Here is a 26444-nt window from a genome sequence, read left to right as displayed (position 1 = left end):
TGACATCACTTATATCTATAGTAATAATACAGGGACGTGACAGGGGAGGTGAGGGGATCTGGGAGTGTCACTGTGACATCACTTATATCTATAGTAATAATACAGAGACGTGACTGGGGAGGTGAGGGGATCTGGGTGTGTCACTGTGACATCACTTATATCTATAGTAATAATACAGGGACAGGACTGGCGAGGTGAGGGGATCTGGGAGCGTCACTGTGACATCACTTATATCTATAGTAATAATACAGGGACAGGGCTGGACACTTCCTGCTTGGCTCCCCTGCTCTGTACATAGACATGACTGGGGATGTGAGGAGATCTGAGTGACAGTGATATCACTGATAGATAAATATTACAGTGACCTGACTGGTGGATCTTGGAAGTGACATCACATAGCAATAATAGAGGGTCATGACTGGGAATGTATGTAGTGATAGTGTTTTTTTTCCAATACACAGGGTTACACTGTAGTGAAGAAGGTATCCGGTAACCATGAGATAACCAGTAGCTGTTCCTGTGTGTCAGGAGGACAGAAAAGGCCCCAGAGCCACATCACAGTGCCCCCACCTCACTCACTGATACATGGGAGAGACGAGGAGCAGAAGATCCTGGAACTCACCAACAAGATCCTCCAGCTGCTGACAGGAGAGGTGACTACTGGGAATGGGACATTATACAGTAACACCGGGGATGTGACAGGAGAGGTGACTGCTGGGAATGGGGCATTATACAGTAACACCGGGGATGTGACCGGAGAGGTGACTGCTGGGAATGGAACATTATACAGTAACACCGGGGCATGTGACCAGAGAGGTGACTGCTGGGAATGGGACATTATAGAGTAACACCGGGGGATGTGACTGCTGGGAATGGGACATTATACAGTAACACCGGGGGATGTGACCGGAGAGGTGACTGCTGGGAATGGGGCATTATACAGTAACACCGGGGATGTGACCGGAGAGGTGACTGCTGGGAATGGGACATTATACAGTAACACCGGGGGATGTGACCGGAGAGGTGACTGCTGGGAATGGGACATTATACAGTAACACCGGGGGATGTGACCGGGGAGGTGACTGCTGGGAATGGGACATTATACAGTAACACCGGGGGATGAGACCAGAGAGGTGACTGCTGGGAATGGGACATTATACAGGAACACCAGTGGGATGTGACAGGAGAGGTGACTGCTGGGAATGGGGCATTACACAGTAACACTGGGGATGTGACCATAGAGGTGACTGCTGGGAATGGGGCATTATACAGTAACACTGGGGATGTGACCATAGGGGTGACTGCTGGGAATGGGGCATTATACAGTAACACCGGGGATGTGACTGCTGGGATTGGGACATTATACAGTAACACCGGGGGATGTCTGGGTGATGACTGTATCACTGTGTGTGTGTTAGGTTCCTATAAGGTGTCAGGATGTCGCTGTATATCTCTCCATGGAGGAGTGGGAGTATATAGAGGAACACTTGGGTCTGTACAAGGACATAATGATGGAAAATCACCAGCCCCTCACATTACTGAGTAAGAAGAGACTTAATTTTATTGTATGTGATATTGTACACTTATCTGCTAATCACACATGTATTCAATGTACTCAGTCACTGTGTGTCTCCTATAGATTGGGGCCAGTAACAGAGATACCCCAGAGAGATGTCCCCATCCTCTGTATTCCTAGGATAATCACATATGTACATGTCCTCAGTCACTGTGTTTCTCCTACAGATGTGCCCAGTAATATAGATACCCCAGAGAGATGTCCCCGTCCTCTGTATTCCCAGGATAATCACATATATACCATGTCCTCAGTCACTGCTTGTCTCCTACAGATGGGCCCAGTAACAGAGATACCCCAGAGAGATGTCCCCGTCCTCTGTATACCCAGGATAATCACATATATACATGTCCTCAGTCACTGCGTGTCTCCTACAGATGGGCCCAGTAACAGAGATACCCCGGAGAGATGACGCCGTCCTCTGTATTTCCAGGATAATCACATATATACAATGTCCTCTCTCACTGCGTGTCTCCTATAGATGGGCCCAGTAAAAGAGATACCCCAGAGAGATGTCCCCGTCCTCTGTATTTCCAGGATAATCACATATATACATGTCCTCAGTCACTGTGTGTCTCCTACAGATGGGCCCAGTAACAGAGATACTCCAGAGAGATGTCCCCGTCCTCTGTATTCCCAGGATAATCACATATATACCATGTCCTCAGTCACTGCGTGTCTCCTATAGATGGGCCCAGTAACAGAGATACCCCAGAGATATGTCCCCGTCTTCTGTATTCCCAGGATAATCATATATATACCATGTCCTCAGTCACTGCGTGTCTCCTACAGATGGGGCCAGTAACAGAGATACCCCAGAGAGATGTCCCCGTCCTCTGTATTTCCAGGATAATCACATATATACATGTCCTCAGTCACTGTGTGTCTCCTACAGATGGGCCCAGTAACAGAGATACCCCAGAGAGATGTCCCTGTCCTCTGTATTCCCAGGATAATCACATATATACATGTCCTCAGTCACTGCGTGTCTCCTACAGATGGGCCCAGTAACAGAGATACCCCAGAGAGATGTCCCCGTCCTCTGTATTCCCAGGATAATCACATATATACCATGTCCTCAGTCACTGTGTGTCTCCTACAGATGGGCCCAGTAACAGAGATACCCCAGAGAGATGTCCCCGTCCTCTGTATTCCCAGGATAATCACATATATACCATGTCCTCAGTCACTGTGTGTCTCCTACAGATGGGCCCAGTAACAGAGATACCCCAGAGAGATGTCCCCGTCCTCTGTATTCCCAGGATAATCACATATATACCATGTCCTCAGTCACTGTGTGTCTCCTACAGATGGGCCCAGTAACAGAGATACCCCAGAGAGATGTCCCTGTCCTCTGTATTCCCAGGATAATCACATATATACATGTCCTCAGTCACTGCGTGTCTCCTACAGATGGGCCCAGTAACAGGGATACCCCAGAGAGATGTCCCCATCCTCTGTATTCCCAGGATAATCACATATATACATATCCTCAGTCACTGTGTGTCTCCTACAGATGGGCCCAGTAACAGGGATACCCCAGAGAGATGTCCCCGTCCTCTGTATTCCCAGGATAATCACATATATACAATGTCCTCAGTCACTGCGTCTCCTACAGATGGACCCAGTAACAGAGATACCCCCAGAGAGATGTCCCTGTCCTCTGTATTCCCAGTATAATCACATATATACCATGTCCTCAGTCACTGCGTGTCTCCTACAGATGGGCCCAGTAACAGAGATACCCCAGAGAGATGTCCCCGTCCTCTGTATTCCCAGGATAATCACATATATGTACAATGTCCTCAGTCACTGTGTGTCTCCTACAGATGGGCCCAGTAACAGAGATACACCAGAGAGATGTCCCCGTCCTCTGTATTCCCAGGATAATCACATATATACAATGTCCTCAGTCACTGTGTGTCTCCTACAGATGGGCCCAGTAACAGAGATACCCCAGAGAGATGTCCCCGTCCTCTGTATTCCCAGAATAATCACATATATACCGTGTCCTCAGTCACTGCGTGTCTCCTACAGATGGGCCCAGTAACAGAGATACCCCAGAGAGATGTCCCCGTCCTCTGTATTCCCAGGATAATCACATATATCCCATGTCCTCAGTCACTGCGTGTCTCCTACAGATGGGCCCAGTAACAGAGATACCCCAGAGAGATGTCCCCTTCCTCTGTATTACCAGGATAATCACATATATACCATGTACTCAGTCACTGCGTGTCTCCTACAGATGGGCCCAGTAACAGAGATACCCCAGAGAGATGTCCCCGTCCTCTGTATTCCCAGGATAATCACATATATACCATGTACTCAGTCACTGCGTGTCTCCTACAGATGGGCCAGTAACAGAGATACCCCAGAGAGATGTCCCCGTCCTCTGTATTCCCAGGATAATCACATATATACCATGTCCTCAGTCACTGCGTGTCTCCTACAGATGGCCCAGTAACAGAGATACCCCAGAGAGATGTCCCCGTCCTCTGTATTCCCAGGATAATCACATATATACATGTCCTCAGTCCCTCGTGTCTCCTACAGATGGGCCCAGTAACAGAGATACCCCAGAGAGATGTCCCCTTCCTCTGTATTACCAGGATAATCACATATATACCATGTACTCAGTCACTGCGTGTCTCCTACAGATGGGCCCAGTAACAGAGATACCCCAGAGAGATGTCCCCGTCCTCTGTATTCCCAGGATAATCACATATATACCATGTCCTCAGTCACTGTTTGTCTTCTACAGATGGGCCCAGTAACAGAGATACCCCAGAGAGATGTCCCCGTCCTCTGTATTCCCAGAATAATCACATATATACCATGTCCTCAGTCACTGTGTGTCTCCTACAGATGGGCCCAGTAACAGAGATACCCCAGAGAGATGTCCCCGTCCTCTGTATTCCCAGGATAATCACATATATACCATGTCCTCAGTCACTGCGTGTCTCCTACAGATGGGCCCAGTAACAGAGATACCCCAGAGAGATGTCCCCGTCCTCTGTATTCCCAGGATAATCACATATATCCCATGTCCTCAGTCACTGCGTGTCTCCTACAGATGGGCCCAGTAACAGAGATACCCCAGAGAGATGTCCCCGCCCTCTGTATTCCCAGGATAATCACATATATACCATGTCCTCAGTCACTGTGTGTCTCCTACAGATGGGCCCAGTAACAGAGATACCCCAGAGAGATGTCCCCGTCCTCTGTATTCCCAGGATAATCACATATATACCATGTCCTCAGTCACTGTTTGTCTTCTACAGATGGGCCCAGTAACAGAGATACCCCAGAGAGATGTCCCCGTCCTCTGTATTCCCAGAATAATCACATATATACCATGTCCTCAGTCACTGTGTGTCTCCTACAGATGGGCCCAGTAACAGAGATACCCCAGAGAGATGTCCCCGTCCTCTGTATTCCCAGGATAATCACATATATACCATGTCCTCAGTCACTGCGTGTCTCCTACAGATGGGCCCAGTAACAGAGATACCCCAGAGAGATGTCCCCGTCCTCTGTATTCCCAGGATAATCACATATATCCCATGTCCTCAGTCACTGCGTGTCTCCTACAGATGGGCCCAGTAACAGAGATACCCCAGAGAGATGTCCCCGCCCTCTGTATTCCCAGGATAATCACATATATACCATGTCCTCAGTCACTGTGTGTCTCCTACAGATGGGCCCAGTAACAGAGATACCCCAGAGAGATGTCCCCTTCCTCTGTATTCCCAGGATAATCACATATATACAATGTCCTCAGTCACTGCGTGTCTCCTACAGATGGGCCCAGTAACAGAGATACCCCAGAGAGATGTCCCCGTCCTCTGTATTCCCAGCACTGTACAGAGGAGACTCACAGGACCCCACAGGAGGATCAGGTAGGTGGGAAATAGGGTCTCCCCAATATATCAAATTGACTGTCACTATATGAATTGCAGCTGGTGTGTGTGTATGTCAGGGCCGCTGAGTGGGTGGGGGAGCGGGTGCTTGCTAGAGGGGCCAGGCCCAATTCCCCTCCATCCCTCCCGGGCAGCACCACACACATACAGCATGAGCTGTGCTGACAGCAGGCTCAGGATGCATGACTCCATGACAGCGAGTTCATGCTGAGCCTGCTGTCAGCAGAGCACATGCTGTAGGTGTGTGCTGCTGCTGCTGCTGAGGGGGGTGACCCACAATAACACACACCCCCCTTTACTTTAGAGTGTTTTTTTTTTTAAACATTTTGTGGGTGGCTGAATGATGGCCACGCCTCCCACAATTAGGCCACGCCCCTAAACATTTACCAGGGCCCGGCATACCTCTCTGCAGCCCTTGTCTTATACACTGATATTCTACTGTGTAATCTCCAGGTTGCCCTGAAGAAGACCTGCGAAGCGTACGCCGGCCACCATAGCCGTGCGGACGCTCCCTTAGCCTCCTAATTTCTGTCTACTATATTAGTCCTTTTAAGGACTCTAATGTTTAGCTTAAATATATTTTTCTGTCTGCCCGCAGCGTTGCCGCAGTGTTTGTATTAGAGCGTAGCCAGCCGCCCCGTGAGAACCGTACCAAACCACAGGGTTTACCCATATGGTCGGTGTCAGCGCATAAGAAGGGCTTAGCGGCACGCTCATACTCACTACTGGCCACCGTACATACGGCTCAATTTTATGTACATATGTTCGGTGTTCTCACTTGATACTAGTAGACCTGAGCAGCCGGATAGAGAACTTCACACAACCCTGTTGCCAAGTGCAGGGTGTGTAAGCTCCATACGGCTCTAACTGCCCAATTTTTTCTATACCTGACCATCGCCTATACTGTACAAACCCTCCTATGTTGGAAGGTAAGCTATAGTTATCCGGTAGCTGACCTGTCCAGTCCCATACTTGTGGCACACACCAGGCGATTTCTGCCCACTTGCCTCATTATAATCGCTATACAGGCCCTACCATCCCCCCGTCTATTAACAACCAAACCTAGCCAGCTGCCCACAGGCAAATTGCATCCTCTGGCAACACTGAGCACAACCATCAGGAGGGCACAGTGACTAGCTTGTATTTGAAATTACACTTGAATCTTGCTAACTTTACTACACTGTGAACTGCCGACTAGAGAACCAACCGCAAATTCACTGCGGAATATTGAATATAGAGTTCCATACGGCACACTATCAGTAAAATTTGGCGATTGGTCACATATGGGTATCTTAATTAAATACAGTCACTCGGTCTACAGATTATGAACTGATTTTTGTCACCTCTTGTACTAGATAAGCAGCACATATTAGGCACTTTTGCCCGCCGCACATTATCTAGACTATAATATCCTCAGTCCTTACTCCAGCATATGACTGGTGGACAAGATTTGCTATTCCATGCTATATCTTAGACAACGGCTCTTTTTATTAAAAAATTGTTACAAACACACGAACATTTGTACACGGCAAAACTGTGACATGACAGAATAAACTTATAGACAGAATCCATTACATTAAATGAGTATATCCCCCTGGTGTCAACAGGTAGTTTAGCCGACACACAGGAGAGAGACGCCTTAAAACTGTGATAAAAGGAATTAAGTGCTAAGGGACGCCGCATGAGCCCTAGTTTTTAATTAGCACTTATTTGTTCACTTGTCCTTGTTATTCGTTATATGTTGTCTGTCATATTTCGCAGAATCCTCTATTTTACATGATGAATTAATAAAAGTTACTTTTTAAGTCGTCTTCATTTATTGTGGTACACCACTACCGTGACAAACTGTCCTCTTCTCCCTCAATAATCTCCATAACATCAGACATTACTAATGGTATTTTTAATGTGGTATTTTTTAGGTCCAGTGTGAAGATTTGTCTAATATTAAGGTAGAAGAAATAAAGGGAGAAGAGACGGATGTGACTGATATTAAGGTAGAAAATACAGAAGGAGAAGAAGAGACTGATGTGACTGATATTAAGGCAGAAGGAGAAGAGTCTTATGTGATAGATAAGGAAGAAGATACAGAGACAGAAGACACATATATGAGGGGTGATCAGCAGTGTAAGAAGGAGGAAATCCCTACAGATACCAGCACAGGTGAGGAATAATCACTTATTACATATTTTCCTTGTTCTGCCAATACAGCTTTCTCTTATCCTACACCCTCCTCTCACAGACCAAACTAATGAGGACAATGCATCTGCCTAGTGGGGGAGTCAGGAGCCATCAGCCCCCATTATACTCCTGCTCTCCCCTCACATCATGTCACTGTGTGTTACCAGCCCAGAGATCTGACCAGTCTCCTCCCCACACTCTCTGGTGTATCTCATACATCAGGAGCCATCAGCCCCTATTATACTCCTGCTCTCCCCCTCACATCATGTCACTGTGTGTTACCAGCCCAGAGATCTGACCAGTCTCCTCCCCACACTCTCTGGTGTATCTCATACATCAGCAGCCATCAGCCCCTATTATACTCCTGCTCTCCCCCTCACATCATGTCACTGTGTGTTACCAGCCCAGAGATCTGACCAGTCTCCTCCCCACACTATCTGGTGTATCTCATACATCAGGAGCCATCAGCCCCTATTATACTCCTGCTCTCCCCTCACATCATGTCACTGGGTGTTACCAGCCCAGAGATCTGACCAGTCTCCTTCCCACACTCTCTGGTGTATCTCATACATCAGGAGCCATCAGCCCCTATTATACTTCTGCTCTCCCCCTCACATCATGCCACTATGTGTTACCAGCCCAGAGATCTGACCAGTCTCCTCCCCACACTCTCTGGGGTATCTCATACATCAGGAGCCATCAGCCCCTATTATACTTCTGCTCTCCCCCTCACATCATGTCACTGTGTTACCAGCCCAGAGATCTGACCAGTCTCCTCCCCACACTCTCTGGTGTATCTCATACATCAGGACCCATCATCCCCTATTATACTCCTGGTCTCCCCCTCACATCATGTCACTGTGTGTTACCAGAGATCTGACCAATCTCCTCCCTACACTCTCTGGTGTATCTCATACATCAGGAGCCATCAGCCCCTATTATACTCCTGCTCTCCCCCCTCACATCATGTCACTGTGTGTTACCAGCCCAGAGATCTGACCAGTCTCTCCCCCCCCCTCCACACTCTCTGGTGTATCTCATTCATCAGGAGCCATCAGCCCCTATTATACTCCTGCTCTCCCACTCACATCATGTCACTGTGTGTTACCAGAGATCTGACCAGTCTCCTCCCTACACTCTCTGGTGTATCTCATACATCAGGAGCCATCAGCCCCTATTATACTCCTGCTCTCCCCCATCACATCATGTTACTGTGTGTTACCAGCCCAGAGATCTGACCAGTCTCCTCCCCACACTCTCTGGTGTATCTCATGCATCAGGAGCCATCAGCCCCTATTATACTCCTGCTCTCCCCTCTCACATCATGTCACTGTGTGTTACCAGCCCAGAGATCTGACCAGTCTCCCCCCCCCCCCCCCCCCCCCCCTCCACACTCTCTGGTGTATCTCATTCATCAGGAGCCATCAGCCCCTATTATACTCCTGCTCTCCCCCTCACATCATGTCACTGTGTGTTACCAGCCCAGAGATCTGACCAGTCTCCTCCCCACACTCTCTGGTGTATCTCATACATCAGGAGCCATCAGCCCCTATTATACTCCTGCTCTCCCCTCACATCATGTCACTGTTTGTTACCAGCCCAGAGATCTGACCTGTCTCCCCCCACACTCTCTGGTGTATCTCATACATCAGGAGCCATCAGCCCCTATTATACTCCTGCTCCCCCTCACATTATGTCACTGTGTGTTACCAGCCCAAAGATCTGACCAGTCTCCTCCCCGCACTCTCTGGTGTATCTCATACATCAGGAGCCATCAGCCCCTATTATACTCCTGCTCTCCCCCTCACATCAAGTCACTGTGTGTTATCAGCCCAGAGATCTGACCAGTCTCCTCCCCACACTCTCTGATGTATCTCATACATCAGGAGCCATCAGCCCCTATTATACTCCTGCTCTCCCCTCACATCTTGTCACTGTGTGTTACCATCCCAGAGATCTGACCTGTCTCCCCCCACACTCTCTGGTGTATCTCATACATCAGGAGCCATCAGCCCCTATTATACTCCTGCTCTCCCCTCACATCTTGTCAATGTGTGTTACCATCCCAGAGATCTGACCTGTCTCCTCCCCACAGTCTCTGGTGTATCTCATACATCAGCAGCCATCAGCCCCTATTATACTCCTGCTCTCCCCCTCACATCATGTCACTGTGTGTTACCAGCCCAGAGATCTGACCAGTCTCCTCCCCACACTCTCTGGTGTATCTCATACATCAGGAGCCATCAGCCCCTATTATACTCCTGCTCCCCCTCACATTATGTCACTGTGTGTTACCAGCCCAAAGATCTGACCAGTCTCCTCCCCGCACTCTCTGGTGTATCTCATACATCAGGAGCCATCAGCCCCTATTATACTCCTGCTCTCCCCCTCACATCAAGTCACTGTGTGTTATCAGCCCAGAGATCTGACCAGTCTCCTCCCCACACTCTCTGATGTATCTCATACATCAGGAGCCATCAGCCCCTATTATACTCCTGCTCTCCCCTCACATCATGTCACTGTGTGTTACCATCCCAGAGATCTGACCTGTCTCCCCCCACACTCTCTGGAGTATCTCATACATCAGGAGCCATCAGCCCCTATTATACTCCTGCTCTCCCCTCACATCTTGTCAATGTGTGTAACCAGCCCAGAGATCTGACCAGTTTCCTCCCCACACTCTCTGATGTATCTCATACATCAGGAGCCATCAGCCCCTATTATACTCCTGCTCTCCCCTCACATCATGTCACTGTGTGTTACCAGCCCAGAGATCTGACCAGTCTCCTCCCCACACTCTCTGGTGTATCTCATACATCAGGAGCCATCAGCCCCTATTATACTCCTGTTCTCCCCTCACATCATGTCACTGTGTGTTACCAGCCCAGAGATCTGACCAGTCTCCTCCCCACACTCTCTGGTGTATCTCATACTTCGGGACACGTCAGGGGCCACAAGGCTAACGCTGGGTAGTGTAGTGATCATTCCAGCACCCGACAGGTTAAACTTCTCCTACCTCCCAGGCAGACCAGGCTCCTCCCCTCCTCTACCCCGCCTCCAGCCCAGGCAACCTCCGTTTTTTTGGTGCTGGCAGGAGCCAACATTCACCATAGAGAGGGGGCTATATGCAGCCTTACTTTATTTTTATTTTTCATCTTATTTTTACATTGACTGGAGCAGCTTTGCAGGGCGTCTGAGACACCAGCGCTGCTGCTCCATTACCCGGGCCCAGCGGCTTCAGCACCAGGAGCTGCATACGTGCACCAGGACACCGAAAAGGTAACGCGCTGCCCGCTAACAAGGCTGATAGTGGTTCACCGAGGAATGGAATGTGACTGCGCTTATGTAAATACTGTAATAAATGATAAAGATTCTAAAGGGTTGTTCAAGTAACCTTCACGAGATAAAAAATTAAAATACATTTTTAATGCAAAAATACACTAAAATACTTTAACAGCACATATAAAAAGTAATTTTAAAAAAAATATTTTGTTTCATAAAAAAAAAAAAAATTCAGTGACTGAAAAAAAGAGTCCATACGGTACCGTATTAAAATCACCGGCTGGATATGTAGAGAGTTCTGAACCCGTGTAGATCTGTTCCTATTATGCCTCGATTGCAGAAGACCTGAATGGCAGGGAAAAATCCCAGTTTGGCTTTATGGAGTATGTAAACCCCTTGCTGTTCTTTGACGCCAAAACAATTTATCAAAGACTGGAGTGTAGTGATCTCCCAGTACGATGGCCAATATTCGGCCTGGAGGGTGGTCCGGTCTCTCAGGGTATCAAGCAGCGATTTATGAGGTCTGGTGAGGTCAGTTACTGGTAAAATCCATCAAACGCGGTTTGCTCTGTTCTAGAGCTTTTTCAAGCTTTTTCTCCTTGAAAAAGCTCTAGAACAGAGCGAAACGCGTTTGGTGGATTTTACCAGTGACTGACCTCACCAGACCTCATAAATCGCTGCTTGATACCCTGAGAGACCGGACCAGCCTCCTGACCGAATATTGGCCATCATACTGGGAGGCTTCACTCTACTTAGGGGAGTCAGCACTTGATGCAAAGATGGAATATCTGAGGTAGGGGTTCACTCGATCTCCAACAGGCGATTTAGAGAGGTGGCATTCCTCCACAGCTGTTAATAGACCTGTGAGTGAATCTTTGTAATTCGGGATGTCGCAAATAAGGTTCACTGTCACTGCAATAGCAGCAGTTCCAGGGTACCAGTACCCGACGCGTTTCACTGCTACTTGCAGCTTTTTCAAGTCGGACACTGGTACACTGGAACTGCTCCTATTCCAAAACTTCTCCTTGACTGTGTTTCCCTAGGACTGCAGTGACGTCTGGCTAGAATGCACAACAGACGCATGGGTTCGGGATGTGGTCTCCTGAGAAACTCCCTAACCGTTTGACATCATCCACCAAACTCGTTCTTCTCCACGAGTTCTCCAAGGGACTAAGGAAAGCTCAGGGCTCTGGAACATGCCATCCAGAAGCTCCTGCTGTCGAGCGTCATAGCTCCGGTCCCTTTATATCAGTGATGCACAGATTTCTACGCAAGCCTCTTCCTGGTCCGGAAGCCCAACGGGTCATAACGTCCCATTCTCAACTTAAAACAAGTTTGTTCGCGTACCTAAGTTCAGAATTGAGACACTACGTTCCATAGTCTTACAACCATGGGTCTAAATGGTGTCCCTGGACATCCAGGATGCATACCTGCATATCCCCTTCAGGCCAGAACATTAACAGTTTCTGCGGTTTGCACTATAGGACCATCATTTTAAATTTCAAGCTCTGCACTTCGGTTGTTTACGGGTCATGGCAGTGATAGGCAGCAGACTTCACAATCAGGGTATCCGGATACTGCCATATCTGGATGATCTGTTGATCCTTGCGCAATAGACAGATGTTCTCCAAGTCCATCTTACCACTGTGGTGACTGTCCTGGAATGTCACAGCTGGATCATAAATTGATACATCAAAGGATCTATCTACCAGTAGTGCGTGTCCTATGTCTACTGTCCCTCAGACGGGTGTCCATTCATGCCCGCATAAGGCTGCTAGGCTCGATTGTATCGAGCTTCGACATGGCGGAATATGCCCAATTCCACTAACGTCCTCTACAACTAGAAATCCTCACCAAGTGATCAGGATCCTACACCAACATTGGGTCACAGATAATAGCCTGATCACCGGCTGTACAACTCTCCCTCTCCTGGTCGCTCCTAGACCAGAACCTCACAGCGGGGAGACTATTTTGGATTCACCAGTGGACTCTCCTCACCACGGATGCCAGCTTCCATGGGTGGGGAGTGGGGACTTGCCAGCGATCATTTTAGGGACTATGGAAAGTACGGGAAGCAATGTCCTCGAACTGAGGGCAGTCTTAAAGGCCCTTTGCTTACGGGAACCCTGGCTCCGAGGTGGCCCTGTGCAGGCCCAGTCATACAATGCAACAACGGTGGCTTGTATCAACCACCAGGGGGGCACTCGCAGTCAAGCTGGGAAGTGGACTTCTTGAGCTGTCAGACTCTGGATGCCAGCGAATGGGAACTTCATCCAGAGAGGTTCCAGATTCTGGTAAACCATTGGGGCAGACCCAAGGTCGACTGGATGGTATCACTCCACAACCACAAGGCAACCCTATATGGGTCCAGGTCTAGCAACCCAGGGGTAGGAATGGTGGACACCCTGTCAGCCCCACGGCCATTAGCTCTAATGTACGCGCCCCCCCAATTAAAATGAGTGAGCCGCAAGTTGAAGGCAGAAGGAGGCACATTGATCCTAGTGGCTTCCCATTGGCCCAGTCAGATCTGGTTCTAGGATCTGCAGGCCCTGTCAGTGGCCCCTCCGATCCGTCTGCCTCTACGTCCAGACCTGCTCTCTCAGGGACCGTGTCTACATCTGGACTTGCAGCGTCTGGCTTTGACAGGGTGGCTGTTGAGACCTCCCTGTTAAGAGCCAGAGGCTTTAACTCAAGGGTAATCTCAACTATGCTCAGGGCCGGCAAACCTTCTTCGGCTGGTGCTTACCATCGCATCTGGCAGGCTTACTTTCCATGATGTCGTGCTCGCCATTTCAATCCCAGGAGTTATCGCTTGGCCAGTATTCTGTCTGGATCGCGCTTATCTTCCTTGAAGGTACAGGTTTCGTCTTTGTCCATCCTATAGCACAGGAAGTTTGGGGTTGTTGCCAGATGTCCGTACATTCATGCAGGGTGTCCTACATATACAGCCCCTCTTTGTTTCCCCTTGGGATCTTTCCCTGGTACTCACGGTTCTTCAGGCTCCACCGTTTGAGCCCTTAAGGTTGGTGGATCTTTGCTGGCTCACCTGGAAGACCGTTTTCCTGTTGGCTATTGCTTCGGCCAGGAGGGTGTCCTGTCGGCCCTGTAATGTAGGTCAACATTCCTGATCTTCCATCCTGACTCCATCTTTGTACTCTACGGATTTCAAAAGAGAGGTTGGCCTGCTACTAAGCAGACGATTGCACGCTTGCTTCGCTCTGTCATCAAGCAGGCATACTTGGGCTCCTCCCTCCCAGTTAGTGCGGGGGTCCAGGCTCATTCCACAAGGTCTGTGGATGCGTCTTGGGCTGTTAGGGGCGGTGCAACAGCAGAGCAACTTTGCAACGTCTTGCACTTTTATGCATTTAATATGTTTGCCTCCCAGGACTCGGCTTTTGGCCAAAGTGTACTTGCTGTGGCACAGGTGTCGTCCCCACCCTAAGGTGGCTGCTTTAGGATGTCCCAGCGCTAGCCCTGTGGTCCCTGATGTGTCCCGAAGAATAAAATAAGATTTCTTCTTCATACTTCATGGCAGCCATATACATTGGGTTCATCCCTCTCTCCTCTCCAATCAGACAGGTAGTTTTTTCCCCAGGATCCAGCTCCTCCTCTTCCTCTATATAACCCAGCAACTCCCTGTTAACCATAGTCTTTTTCCTGTCTCCTCTGTCTGTGACAGGTAGTTTAGTTAGTGTTTTTTATTTTATTTTTTGAAAAACTGCCCGGCAGGCTGGTTATGCTGCTGCGGACCTGGGTAGTGCAGGCTGGCGGTGCCTTTAAGCCTATAGCTGTCCAGGGCCGGTGGCAAGGAATAAATAATTACCCAGCGTCTAGTTGCCAGACGAATAGACCATAAAGTCTATACTGCTGCGGTTTTGTCCCCCTCTATGCATGGTGCCACAGCGGGTTGGGAGCGCTGGTGGTGTCGCAGGCACGGGAGTGCGTGGCTGGAGTGTTTGTTACTTACCCAAGGTCTGGACGGTGTCCGCGGCTTCTGCTTGATGGACGCACCATCCAGGCAGTGTGTGCGCTCCCCGGCATGTCCCTGCTGGCTCTGCTCGCGACGAAGTGACGCTCGCGTCACTTCCGGCCAGCAAGATGCACGCGGGTGCGGGTCACGGCCGCGTGCGTTCCAAAGACCCGGAAGTATGGCGTCTGTTGATGACGCAAAGGCTTCTGTTGATGGGGGGGGGGCAGGACCGGTGCGGCGTTTGCTGCTAATGGCTATTTAAAGCGCCTGGTCGGTGTTAAAGGCGCTGGAGTGCCTGGCTGGTTATTATTGATTGGTATTCAAGCATGGAGGATGCCTCTCCAAAAGCGACTACACCGCTGCCCAGGTAAGTCCTCTCTGGACTGGATATGTTTGGTTTTTTTTGAGGATCAGATAGTTAGTATGCTTCTTTTTGTTTTAGTGTGCCTTCAGTCCCTAGAAAGAAGACTGCTAAAAAAAAAGAATGCTAAAATTTGTCCAGGCTGTGACAAAAACTTTGTCGGGGAGACTGTACTTTGTCTGGACTGTTTAATGAAAAAAGATGTTGGTCTAAGTGTCTCAGCACAGATATCAGAGTTAAGAGACTGGCTGAAAAAGAATTTTGTCTCTAAGGATGAATATGTAAGGAATAAGAGATCCAGGTCACAGAAGGATGATGATGACGAGTCCGTTCATGATTATGTGGATAAAAGATATGTCCGGCGGGTCTTCAGCAGAGTCTGGTGAAGTGTTGGAGGATGAGCGTTTGTTTAACGTGGAGTTGGTGGAGACCGTTTTGAAAAATCTCTATAGAACTCTCAACTATAAGCAGCCAGTAAAGTCAGAATTTGACGCTCTGTTCGAAGACAGATCAAAAAAGGGGAGGTCTTTCCCGATGCATAAAGTCGTGAAAGACATCCTAGCTAAAGAGTGGCTTGGTGTTGACAAGAGAGTGGGGTCAGTGAAGAGAAAATGTTTCCCATTGAGGACGAAGAATTTATTAAATGGTGTAACATTCCTAAGGTTGATGCTGCAGTGTCGGAAGTGACTACCCGTACTACGATTCCTCTAGAAGATGGGGCATCACTAAAAGACGCAATGGAGAAGAGGATGGAAAGTGCGTTGAAAAGGTTGCATATTTCCTCTTCGGTCTCTTTGAAGTCTGGAGTAGCCTTGGCCTCACTCTCTAGGGATCTCAGGATATGGTGTTCAGCCCTGCAAGAGGATCTGTAAGAGAAGGTCTCCTGTGATCAGATCAGCAAAAGCCTAACCCAGATTCAGCTTGCGGTTGACTATATGTGCGAAGCCTCTTTGGATGGTCTAGATTTTGTGGCTAAATCTTTAACTTCAGGTATTGTGGCTCGAAGAGCTCTATGGTTAAATTCGTGGGCTGCAGATTCGCATTCTAAAAACAAGCTGGCAACGCTGCCTTATGAAGGTGCTTTTCTTTTTGGCAGTCGTTTGGATCAGATAATTCAAAGGATGTCAGGTGGCAAATCGGTGAGATTGCCACAAGACGGAAGGGGGCGGTTTTCCTCATATTCTGCGAGACAATCCTATAGACAGGTCATACAGACCGGGTAGGTCGGTCCGGGACAGATACGCTCAAGGGACATCTAGGGCGTTTTTTCGCCAATACGTTAAAAAGAGAGGCGAGAACTCAGGATCTGTGCAGAAACAGTGATGGTGGTCCCTCGGTGGAGCAGGTTCCGGTAGCAGGGAGGCTGTTGGGATTTGATCACATCTGGGAGCAGACCATACGAGACAGATGGGTTTTAGAGGTGGTCACTACTGGCTACCGTCTGGAATTCCTGTCCAAGCCAAGAATCGCAAAGTTTTGTGTTTCAAAGCTTCCAATTTCGAAGTTAGAAAGGCAGGCTCTAACGTTAAGTTTTAAAAGGGCTCATCACCTCAGGAGCAGTGGTGAAAGTGCCAGACGAAGAAAAGGAGTCCCGTTTTTACTCCCGTCTGTTCATAGTCAACAAAAGTTCTGGAGGTTACAGAACTATATTAGATTTAAGAAGAATAAACTTGCGCATGAGAAAGAGAAAGTTTCATATGGAGACCACAAGGTCCATCCTGATGGGTATCAGAAGAAACGACTATATGGTCTCCATCAACTTGAGAGACTCCTATTTTTTTATATTCCCATTTTCCCAGGCGACAGAAAATATCTAAGATTCTGCGTATATCGAGATCATTACCAGTTCACTTGTCTGCCCTTCGGCCTCACTTCATCTCCTCGTGTCTTCACCAAGGTCCTAGTGGTATTGATAGAAGAGTTGAGAAGGAAAAAAATCATGATATGGGCCTACCTCGACGATCTGTTGATTGTGGCACAATCGGAAAGAGAAGTAGTGGCAGCAAGAGATTACACCATTCAGTTCCTTCAAGACCACGGGTGGCTGGTAAACTGGGAGAAAAGCTGTTTAGAACCAACACAAAGTCTTCAGTTCTTAGGGGTGCTAATAGACACCGTTCACTTCCAGATGTCTCTATCCGAGAAGAGGTGCGAGAAAATCCATCAATTAATTTATCTAATATACGAGGAAGATCGGATACCGCTAAGGTCAGCGATGAGCCTTTTGGGCATGATGGCCTCTACGGTGGACATAATTCCATGGGCAAGGTGGAGGATGAGACCTCTGCAGTGGTTCCTCTTAGATTATACAAGAAGACAAGTTCCTCTGGAAAGAAGAATAACAATAGCAGAGTCAGTAAAAAAATCCCTAGGATGGTGGGAGATCAATCAACAGAAGCCAAGAAAGTCATCACTGGCAAGTCCCCAATACAAGGTGATCACCACGGACGCCAGCGCCGTGGGTTGGGGTGCTCACGGGTTGAGCAGAACCTGCCAAGGTTTATGGTCTCCCCACGAGACAGGGTTTTCCTCCAACCACAAGGAACTAAGAGCCGTATGGCAAGCGATAAAATTCTTCAGCGAAGATATCAAGGGTTCCTGCGTATTTTTTCGGACAACACTACAACCGTCTCTTACGTCAACAGACAAGGAGGTACACGGAGTCGTGTACTGCTAGGAGAAGTGCAAAATAGCATGTGTTGGGCTGAAAAAAATCTGCAATCGGTGTCACCGTTGCATGTGCCAGGGGAAAACAACCAGCTGGCGGATTATCTGAGTCGCAGAAGCATAATCCCAGGGGAGTGGGAGTTGAAGGAATCCGTTTTCCAGAAGATAGTGGATCAGTTTGGTCAGCCAGAGGTGGATCTCATGGCCTCAGCAATCAACAAGAAACTTCCTTAATTTTACTCACGATACCCGACTCGGGGGTCAAGTGGAGTGGATGCCCTGTCTCAGAGATGGGAATTTCGCCTGGGGTATGTTTTCCCTCCATTTTCTCTCATTCACAGGACATTGTGGAGGATCAGAACGGAAGGGGTCCAAGTCCTAGTTGTGCTGCCATACTGGCCGAGGAGGGCTTCGTTCCCCATGTTGGAAAGCATGGCGATTGCAGATCCATTAATCCTCCCAGTAACACATGACTTACTAAGTCAGGGCCCAGTCAATTGTCAAGAGCCTCACAAATTAAATTTAGCGGCCTGGAAATTGAGAGGCAACAGTTGAGGAATAAGAATTTGTCTCCAGAAGTGATCGAGGTACTTCTCCAAGCAAGGAAGAAAGTATCATCGGATGTCTACTATAGGGTATGGAGAGTATTTGCAAGTTGGTCAGAAGGTAAATTCGATTTCCCTAAAGCAAGTATATCTCAAGTTTTACAGTATCTCTGCGATGGTCTTAGCAAAGGGCTGGCGGGTGCTACACTTAAAGTCCACATCTCTGCGTTAAGTGTGCTACTAGACAAGAAACTTGCAGAACATAGCTTGATAAGAAGATTTTGTCAAGCCTTTAAGAGGATTCGGCCTAGAGTTAGGTCAATAGTCCCTCAGTGGGATTTCAATTTAGTACTAAATGGACTAATGGAGGCTCTGGACAGAGTTAATTTGAAATTCCTGACGTGGAAGATGTTATTTTTGGTAGCAATAACGTCAGCGAAAAGAGTGGGTGAAATTCATGCACTGTGCTTTAAAGAACAGTACTTGAAGGTTTTTCCGGATAGAGTGGTGCTGAGGACCAGACCATCCTTCCTACCCAAGGTTGTTTCTTCTTTTCATTTGAATCAAGAGATTATTTTGCCTTGTTTTTTTCCAAATCCTCTGACGAAGAAAGAGGAAAAGTTACATACATTAGATGTTGTTAGGGCTATCAAGATATATTTGGACAGAACATCTGGATTCAGGAAGTCAGAAGCGTTATTCGTGATTCCCCAGGGAGCAAAGAAAGGATTTGCTCCATCAAAACAATCGATTTCGAGGTGGCTTAAGGAGGTAATTGCATTTACCTACAAGAAGATGGGCCGTGCGGTACCAGAAGGCATTAAGGCTCACTCGACAAGGGCAATGGCGGTTTCATGGGCGAGAGAGGCCAGAGTTTCAATCAAGGAGATTTGCCAAGCAGCCACCTGGTCTTCCCTGCATACCTTTTCCAAGCATTATGCGTTGGACGTCTCAGGTTCTAACTTCGGAAGCGAGATACTGAAACAAGTATTGGCTTAAGGTATAGTATAAAGCCCACCCTACTGCTTTGGTACATCCCAATGTATATGGCTGCCATGAAGTATGAAGGAGAAAGCAAGGATTATACTTACGATAATACCTTTTCTTCAGAATACTTCATGGCAGCCCAAAATTTCTGCCCTCCCTATTTGTGTTTTTTTCCCTAGGATCAGGGCGGAGACAGTCAAAGACTATGGTTCACAGGGAGGTGCTGGGTTATATAGAGAAGGAAGAGGAGGAGCTGGATCCTGGGGAAAAAACTACCTGTCTGATTGGAGAGGAGAGAGGGATGAACCCAATGTATATGGCTGCCATGAAGTATTCCGAAGAAAAGGTATTATCGTAAGTATAATCCTTGCTTTATGTCTTACCTGGTAAATATTTCTTCAAGGACGTCAGGGGCCACAGGGATCTCTCCCTGCCGCGCCTGCTTTAGTTATGTTACAGTTAATAGTTCCTCCATTGAGTGAATTCACATGTGTTTTCTTCCTTCTCTTGTCTCCTGCCTTGGCTTGTTAAAAACTGAGGTTGCCTGGCCTGGAGGTGGGGTAGAGAAGGGGAGGAGCCTGGGAGGCAGGGTAAATTGAACCTCCCAGGTGCTGGAATGCTTTCTCTCCCACTCCACTACCCAGCGTTAGCCCTGTGGCCCCTGATCTCCTCAAAGAAAGAGATTTACCAGGCCAGGTGGAGGGGAGGGGGTGGGTAGGGCAGAAGCAGTCAGGTTGGAGATGAGCCATGGACAGAGATGGAGGTTTGGGAGGACACATAGGAGCAGGTTACAGTAATCCAGTCTAGAGATGACCAGTGAGTGTATGAGGGTCTTGGTTGTCTCCAGGGTGAGAGAGGGTCTGATCCTGGAAGCTTCCAGTACTGGGACAGGGACTGAATGTGGGGATTGTAAGAAAGGGTTGAGGTAAGGATGGCACTAAGGTGGCCAATCCCGGGATCGGCGGGATCCCGGGATTTTGCCCCAACGCCGGGATTTCTATAAACTCCAATCCTGGTTTTTTTGTGATTAGACTGTGCATGCGCCGGGCAGGGTCTCAGCACTCGCTCAAAATCTGCCCGGCTGTTTCTGATGTCTGGCCTGCAGCACTGCGCAGTGTGACGGTCAGAGGTCACGCAGCGCAGGTCGAACAGCCGCACTGCCAAAGGACGTACAACCGCTCTGCCCGCCCACAGCCGCACTGCATGCCCCGGCTTTCAGACGTGCCTCCAGCTCCCTGGCGCCCGGCCATGCCTCCAGCAGCACAGCATCGCTCCCCGCCCAGCTCCCAGCCACCTGTCGGCCCCCTGCCATAAAGGTAATGCCGGGGCATTTTTTTTATTTTATTAGGGAAGCCAATCCAGGGTATCCCGGGATTGGGCATTTTTCAATCCCAAATTCCGGGATGGAAAGAATGCCACGGGATTGGCATCCCTAGATGGTGCTAAAACAGCGGCCTTGCAGCATTGATGGTGAGGTGGATAGTAAAATCATGGCGAGGGGACCCCAGATGGTGGTGAGGCAATCTGCTCAGTCCTAGGGTTTATTTATTAAAGGTCAATTTAAAATTCAATATTAATCGATGTTGTGCTTTTAGGGCTAGAACACACATTTACTGACAGTTGGATTCTTATATTCATTTTTAAATGTTAGTAAATGTGTCCTAGCCCAGGAAGTCCAGCATCGATTAAGAGCGAGTTTAAAAAAATCAATATTGACCTTTAGTAAATCTATCCCTCAGGCTGGGTACATACTTATAGATATATCTGCAGAACAATCGATCTGTAGATATATCTGTGGACGGATCGGGCAGCGTGTTCTCCATACATCCTGCCCAATCCATAGTGACTGGTGTCACAACTGGGCGTGTGCAATTACATGCGCCGGCTTATTCAGCTGTAGATCACCGCTGGCTCCTGCAGCGGGTGTATGGGAGGTCAGGAGATCGCCCTCACACACAGCACCATGCCACGGCGGTGAGTGCGTGAGGGAGCGTGTTCGTGCCTCCACATGCAGGCTGCAGGGAAAATGCACTCTCCAAGTGTAAGCCGATGGTGCCAATGAAGTGATCCGGTGGCTGAGTCGAGGTCCAGCGGGAGTCCTGCCGTGGTGCTCAGTTCAGGGGGCTCAGCGGATGAAGCGGGCGGCTCGTAACAGCAGCACAGCCGCGAGAGCCGGACGGTGCGGCATCAGAGCGACGAGCGGCTGACGTCATCAGCCGGGGACGCCGCTAGGAGTCAGGCAGCCGGGAAGGAGACGGCTTTGGGCGGCAGAGTCAGCGAGACGCCGGGCCAGTCCCCTAAACTCCCCAGCTGGGGCTACGTTAGCCAACCTGCCCCCCAACCAGCGGAAAGCCAGAAATTAGGTCCCGGGAGCCAGAGCCAGGGACTCCAGCGTGACGCCACTAGCAGGAGTCGGGCAGCCGGGAAAAAAATAAATAAATAAAAAAAAATATATAATATAATAAAGAGACAGCAAGAAGCAGCTCAGATAGCCAGAGGACGGACCAGACTGTAAATCCCTCCAGAAAGGGCAGCACCAGCCAGTTCTCCAGTCAGCCTGTTCCCCCGCCAGTGACCACCCAGAAAGCAAGATCTCGGTGAGTGATAAGACCTGTCTATCAGGCAAGAGAACAATGTTTAAACCTTACTGTTTTCCAATTGGGGGTTAAGTCCCTCTTGGAGCCAAATCAGCAAGTGCAAATCGTGCTTCATTAGTAGTGCTGCCAAGCGAGAGACAGTAGCTGGGTGACCATAGGAGCAGTGGCACGGTGAAGGGAAAAGGAAAACCCTTCTGTAGTAATTCTGGACTGTGTAAGCTAGTAATTGCTTGAAATTATAACACTGATACAGTGTAGTGCTGCTGTGTACCACCAGGACCACATGGGTGCAACAGGGGTCTGATAAATAAAGGATTTACTGTGTTGGGAAAAACCCTCGCCGGTGTCACTGTGTGAGAGACAGAGACTCGACAAGGGGAGGAACTGCTGTGGTGTGAAAACTTTTTGCTAATAGAGTCACTGGTTGTGGGGAAAAAAAAAAGGGGACCACTGTGTGAGAGACAGAGGCCTGGTAACCAACGGAACTCTGGCGCTGTGATAAAACATCTGTCACCAGTACCGCTGTGTGGGAGACAGGGGCCTGGTAAAGAAAACTGGCTATATTGCAAAAAAGACATTCTAGGCGGGTGCCTCTGTGTGAGAGACAGGGTCTCGACAGGTGGAGGATCTGTGGTGTTGTGAAAAATCCCTGCTATTGAGTCACTGGGCGTGAGAAAGGGGCTGAAGTAAAATAAAGGAAACCGTGGGCTGTGAAGGTAAAACTTGGCAAGGGCTACTGTGTGAGAGACAGAGGCCAGGTAACTAACGGAACTCTGGTTTGTGAAAAACATCTGTTACCAGTACCGCTGTGTGGGAGACAGGGGTCTGGTAAAGAAAACTGGTCGTACTGTAAAAAGACATCGTAGGCTGGTGTCACTGAGTGAGAGACAAAGACCTGGCAAATAAAGGAACACTGGGATAATAAAAGTTCTAACTCCAGAGTTGCTGAGAGAGAAATAAAAATGCCCAAAGCAGGGCAAAACACTGCGGCAGCAAGACTGGAGAAATTTGCTCATAGACAGTCCCAGCCAGGGGATAGCTCACAAGCAAATACCCCATTAACAACCCCAGTAAAAGGGAGCAGCCCTCTGTCGGTGCCAGAGGTGACTTTGCAGCAGGTCCTAGAAGCTGTCAACAATTGCGAGACACGGCTCTCGGAGCAGCTCCACACAGTACAGGTGGATATATCACTGCTGCGGAATGATGCACAAAAAACACGCGAAAGGATGACAGAGGTTGAGAACCGGGTATCGGGGTTGGAAGACATTGTTACTCCGTTGCATACCCAGGTCAACACTATGTCAGGACAGATCTCAGAACTGAGGCAGAAATTTGCCGACATGGAGGGAAGACTCAGACGGAACAATGTCCGGTTCATTGGGTTTGAGGAAAGGGCTGAAGGAAGTCAGCCGGAGAAATTTATTGAAGGGTGGTTAATCCAGATGTTTGGAAGAGAAGCATTCTCTGCCCAATTCGTGATCGAACGAGCTCATCGCATACCGGGCCGACACCCGATACCTGGGGCTCCAGCCCGTACTCTAATTGCAAAAGTGCTAAACTTCAAAGACCGGGACAGTATCCTGCGGCTGGTTAGAGACAAGCCCGATTTATTATATAACGGACAGAAAATAGCCACATTCCCAGATCTCCCATTTGAGGTCCGGAAAGACCGGGCAAAATTTAAGGACATTAAAATAAGACTGAGAGAACTGGGTCTGAGCTTATTCCATGATGTACCCATCAAAATTGAGGATGGTAGTGGATGGCAGCGCAAGGTTCTTTTCCTCCCCGGTGGAGGCAGCCAGATGGCTGGATTCAACCCACCCGGCAGGGAAACAAATGATGGGTACATAGATGAGAAAGTAATTATGGAATTAACGAAAGATCCGTTATAAAAAAAAAAAAAAACGAAAAAAAAATATATATAAAAATGTTGGATTAGGTTCTGCACTTAGGGGGGGGGGGTGAAAGTAATCAGCATCAATATCTGGAAATGCAGCAGGAGCATGTGGGGGGACGGGTAGCTCTCTTTTGTGGTCATTAGTGAATTGCCTCTGTAGAAAAGTGACTTAGGGAAGTAAATATTGGGGGTTAATTCTCGGGGGGAAAAGGTATGCCTAGATGGGTAGGCTATACAGGGCGGGGGGAGGGGGGGCATGTTATGTGTAAAAAGGTGTTTGTTTGTTTGTTTGTTGCAATTTGGCCACGTACAGAAAAGTTTCTCTAGGCATTTTTCGGTGTTTCATAGATGGTTCAGAATAAACGACCTAAAGGAACAATGGTGAAAGTTTTGACATGGAACGTGAGGGGGATGAATGACCGTATAAAAAGAGCTTTGATACTAAAACAATGTAAAAATGTTGAGGCCGACATAATATGCCTTCAAGAAACGCATTTAAGTGGTGATAGACTACCCTCTCTTAGACGCGCTTGGATAAGTCAGGCCTACCACTCGGTTTTTACAACTATGTCAAGAGGTGTGTCCCTGTTGATTAAAAAATCTCTGGTGTTTGAACCAGGAGAGGTAAAGATAGATCCCAGGGGCAGATATATATTTTTGGATTGTAGTATCAATCATATAAAAACATGTATACTTACGGTGTATACCCCCCCCCCATTCTCTTATGAGGTTATTAAGGCGGCAGTGGATGTACCCAGATAGTCAAGTCATATGTTTAGGTGACTTTAATAAAATATTGGATCCTCTCCTGGATAGATGGAGGAGCTCGCAGGGAGTAATGCCCAATGAGGATAAAAGGTTTGCGGAATTTATAAAAGAAATTGGGTGGTGTGACCCGTGGAGGCTAAAATTCCCAGAGCGTAAACAATATTCATGTTACTCCCCTACACATAGGGTGTTCTCAAGAATAGATATAATATTTGTGTCGGTGGGCCTTCTAAATAAGGTTACCCAGATTGAGTACAAAGCTTGTGGAATATCAGACCACTCGCCTGTAGTTATGCAATTGGAGCTGGAGAGAGACAGCGGATTCAAATATTGGAAACTGCAGCCATTTTGGCTGGCACAACTAGGCGACACGCAGGAATTAGAGCATATAATGGCAGAATTCCTTGAATTTAATACCAGGTCCTCAAAAAATACAATCGTATGGGATGCGTTCAAGGCATTCGTTAGAGGGGTTCTGATTAAGAAAATCGCGATGTTGAAAAAAACTCACAGGGCTCGGGCACAAGAGTTAGAGACAAGAACAGGGGAGTTAGAAAACAAGTTCCTGAAGAGTAATTTAGAGGTTGATAGAGAAAGGTGGCAATCGGCCCAAAAAGATTGGGTAGATTATATGCAGGATATTACCAGTCGTAGGTTAACGATGGGGTCTCATCGATGGTATGCCAGTACGGATAGGGCCGGGAAATGGCTGGCATATTTAGCGAAGCAGGACCGCCCCTCTAATATAGTACCAAAAATGAAGATGGAAAATGGGGAAATAGTAAATGAGACACCTAGGATAGTCCAGGCATTTGTTAATCACTTTAGTACAACATATCAATCTCAATTAGTTAAGGGAAGTGGAGAGATCAGGGAATATCTAGGATCAATAGTTCTACCAAGACTAAGTGAGGAACAGGCGAAACTCCTGGATGCCCCAATAGAATTGTCTGAAGTCAAAGAGGCTATTAAATCTTTGCCTGCTAATAAAGCCCCAGGACTGGACGGCCTTCCAGGAGAGCTATACCAGAAATATGAAACCACTCTAGCACCCCAGTTGTTGTCCTTATTTCAAGCGATGGTAGAGGAAGGAAACATCCCACCATCAATGTCAGAAGTATCAATAATAGTGATTCCAAAAAGTGGAAAAGACCCATCTAGGGTAGAATCATACAGGCCGATCTCATTGGTAGCTTCGGACGCAAAGATTTTTGCAAAAATCTTAGTAACTCGTCTGAGTAAAGTAATAAACGATATTGTTCATCCCGATCAAACGGGTTTTATGACCGGGAAAGCAACCATGATCAACCTGAGAAGGGTCTTTTCCTACTTACAAATCGTAGCAGATCGAAAAGAGAATGTAGCAGTCGCCTCTTTTGACGCAAATAAGGCGTTTGACTCCATAGAATGGGAATACTTATGGGGCACCTTAAAAGCATTCGGGTTCGGAGATGGGTTTATAAAGTGGGTATCATTATTATACAGAGATCCTAAAGCAAGGATGACTGTAAATGGTTACACGTCCCCCCCCTTCCCCTTACATAGAGGAACCAGGCAGGGGTGTCCACTCTCGCCTTTACTTTTTGCGGTGGCAGTGGAACCCCTGGCGTGGATTTTAAGGAATCTACTACAGGGAACGGGATCTGGTCTAAATATGATCTCCCTATATGCGGACGATTTATTGATAGGAGTATCG

The 26444-nt window shown here is 48.1% G+C and overlaps 1 protein-coding gene across 1 annotated transcript in view; it reads left to right on the top strand.

The window, feature by feature from the left end:
• LOC146010112 (uncharacterized) overlaps positions 1–26444 on the top strand; it is a 42741-nt gene that overhangs the window by 2324 nt on the left and 13973 nt on the right. Inside the window, exons 2-5 of the mRNA XM_083151034.1 lie at positions 462–653; positions 1419–1542; positions 5375–5472; positions 7413–7653. Coding sequence (XP_083007160.1) covers positions 462–653; positions 1419–1542; positions 5375–5472; positions 7413–7653 — 655 coding nt within the window. The remainder of the gene's footprint in view (positions 1–461; positions 654–1418; positions 1543–5374; positions 5473–7412; positions 7654–26444) is intronic.

Source organism: Crinia signifera, chromosome 6 (assembly GCF_055691185.1).
Source record: "Crinia signifera chromosome 6, ASM5569118v1, whole genome shotgun sequence".
Taxonomy (NCBI): domain Eukaryota; kingdom Metazoa; phylum Chordata; class Amphibia; order Anura; family Myobatrachidae; genus Crinia; species Crinia signifera.
Note: the sequence above shows the minus strand (reverse complement) of the source record. Positions and strands in the feature narration are given on the sequence as shown.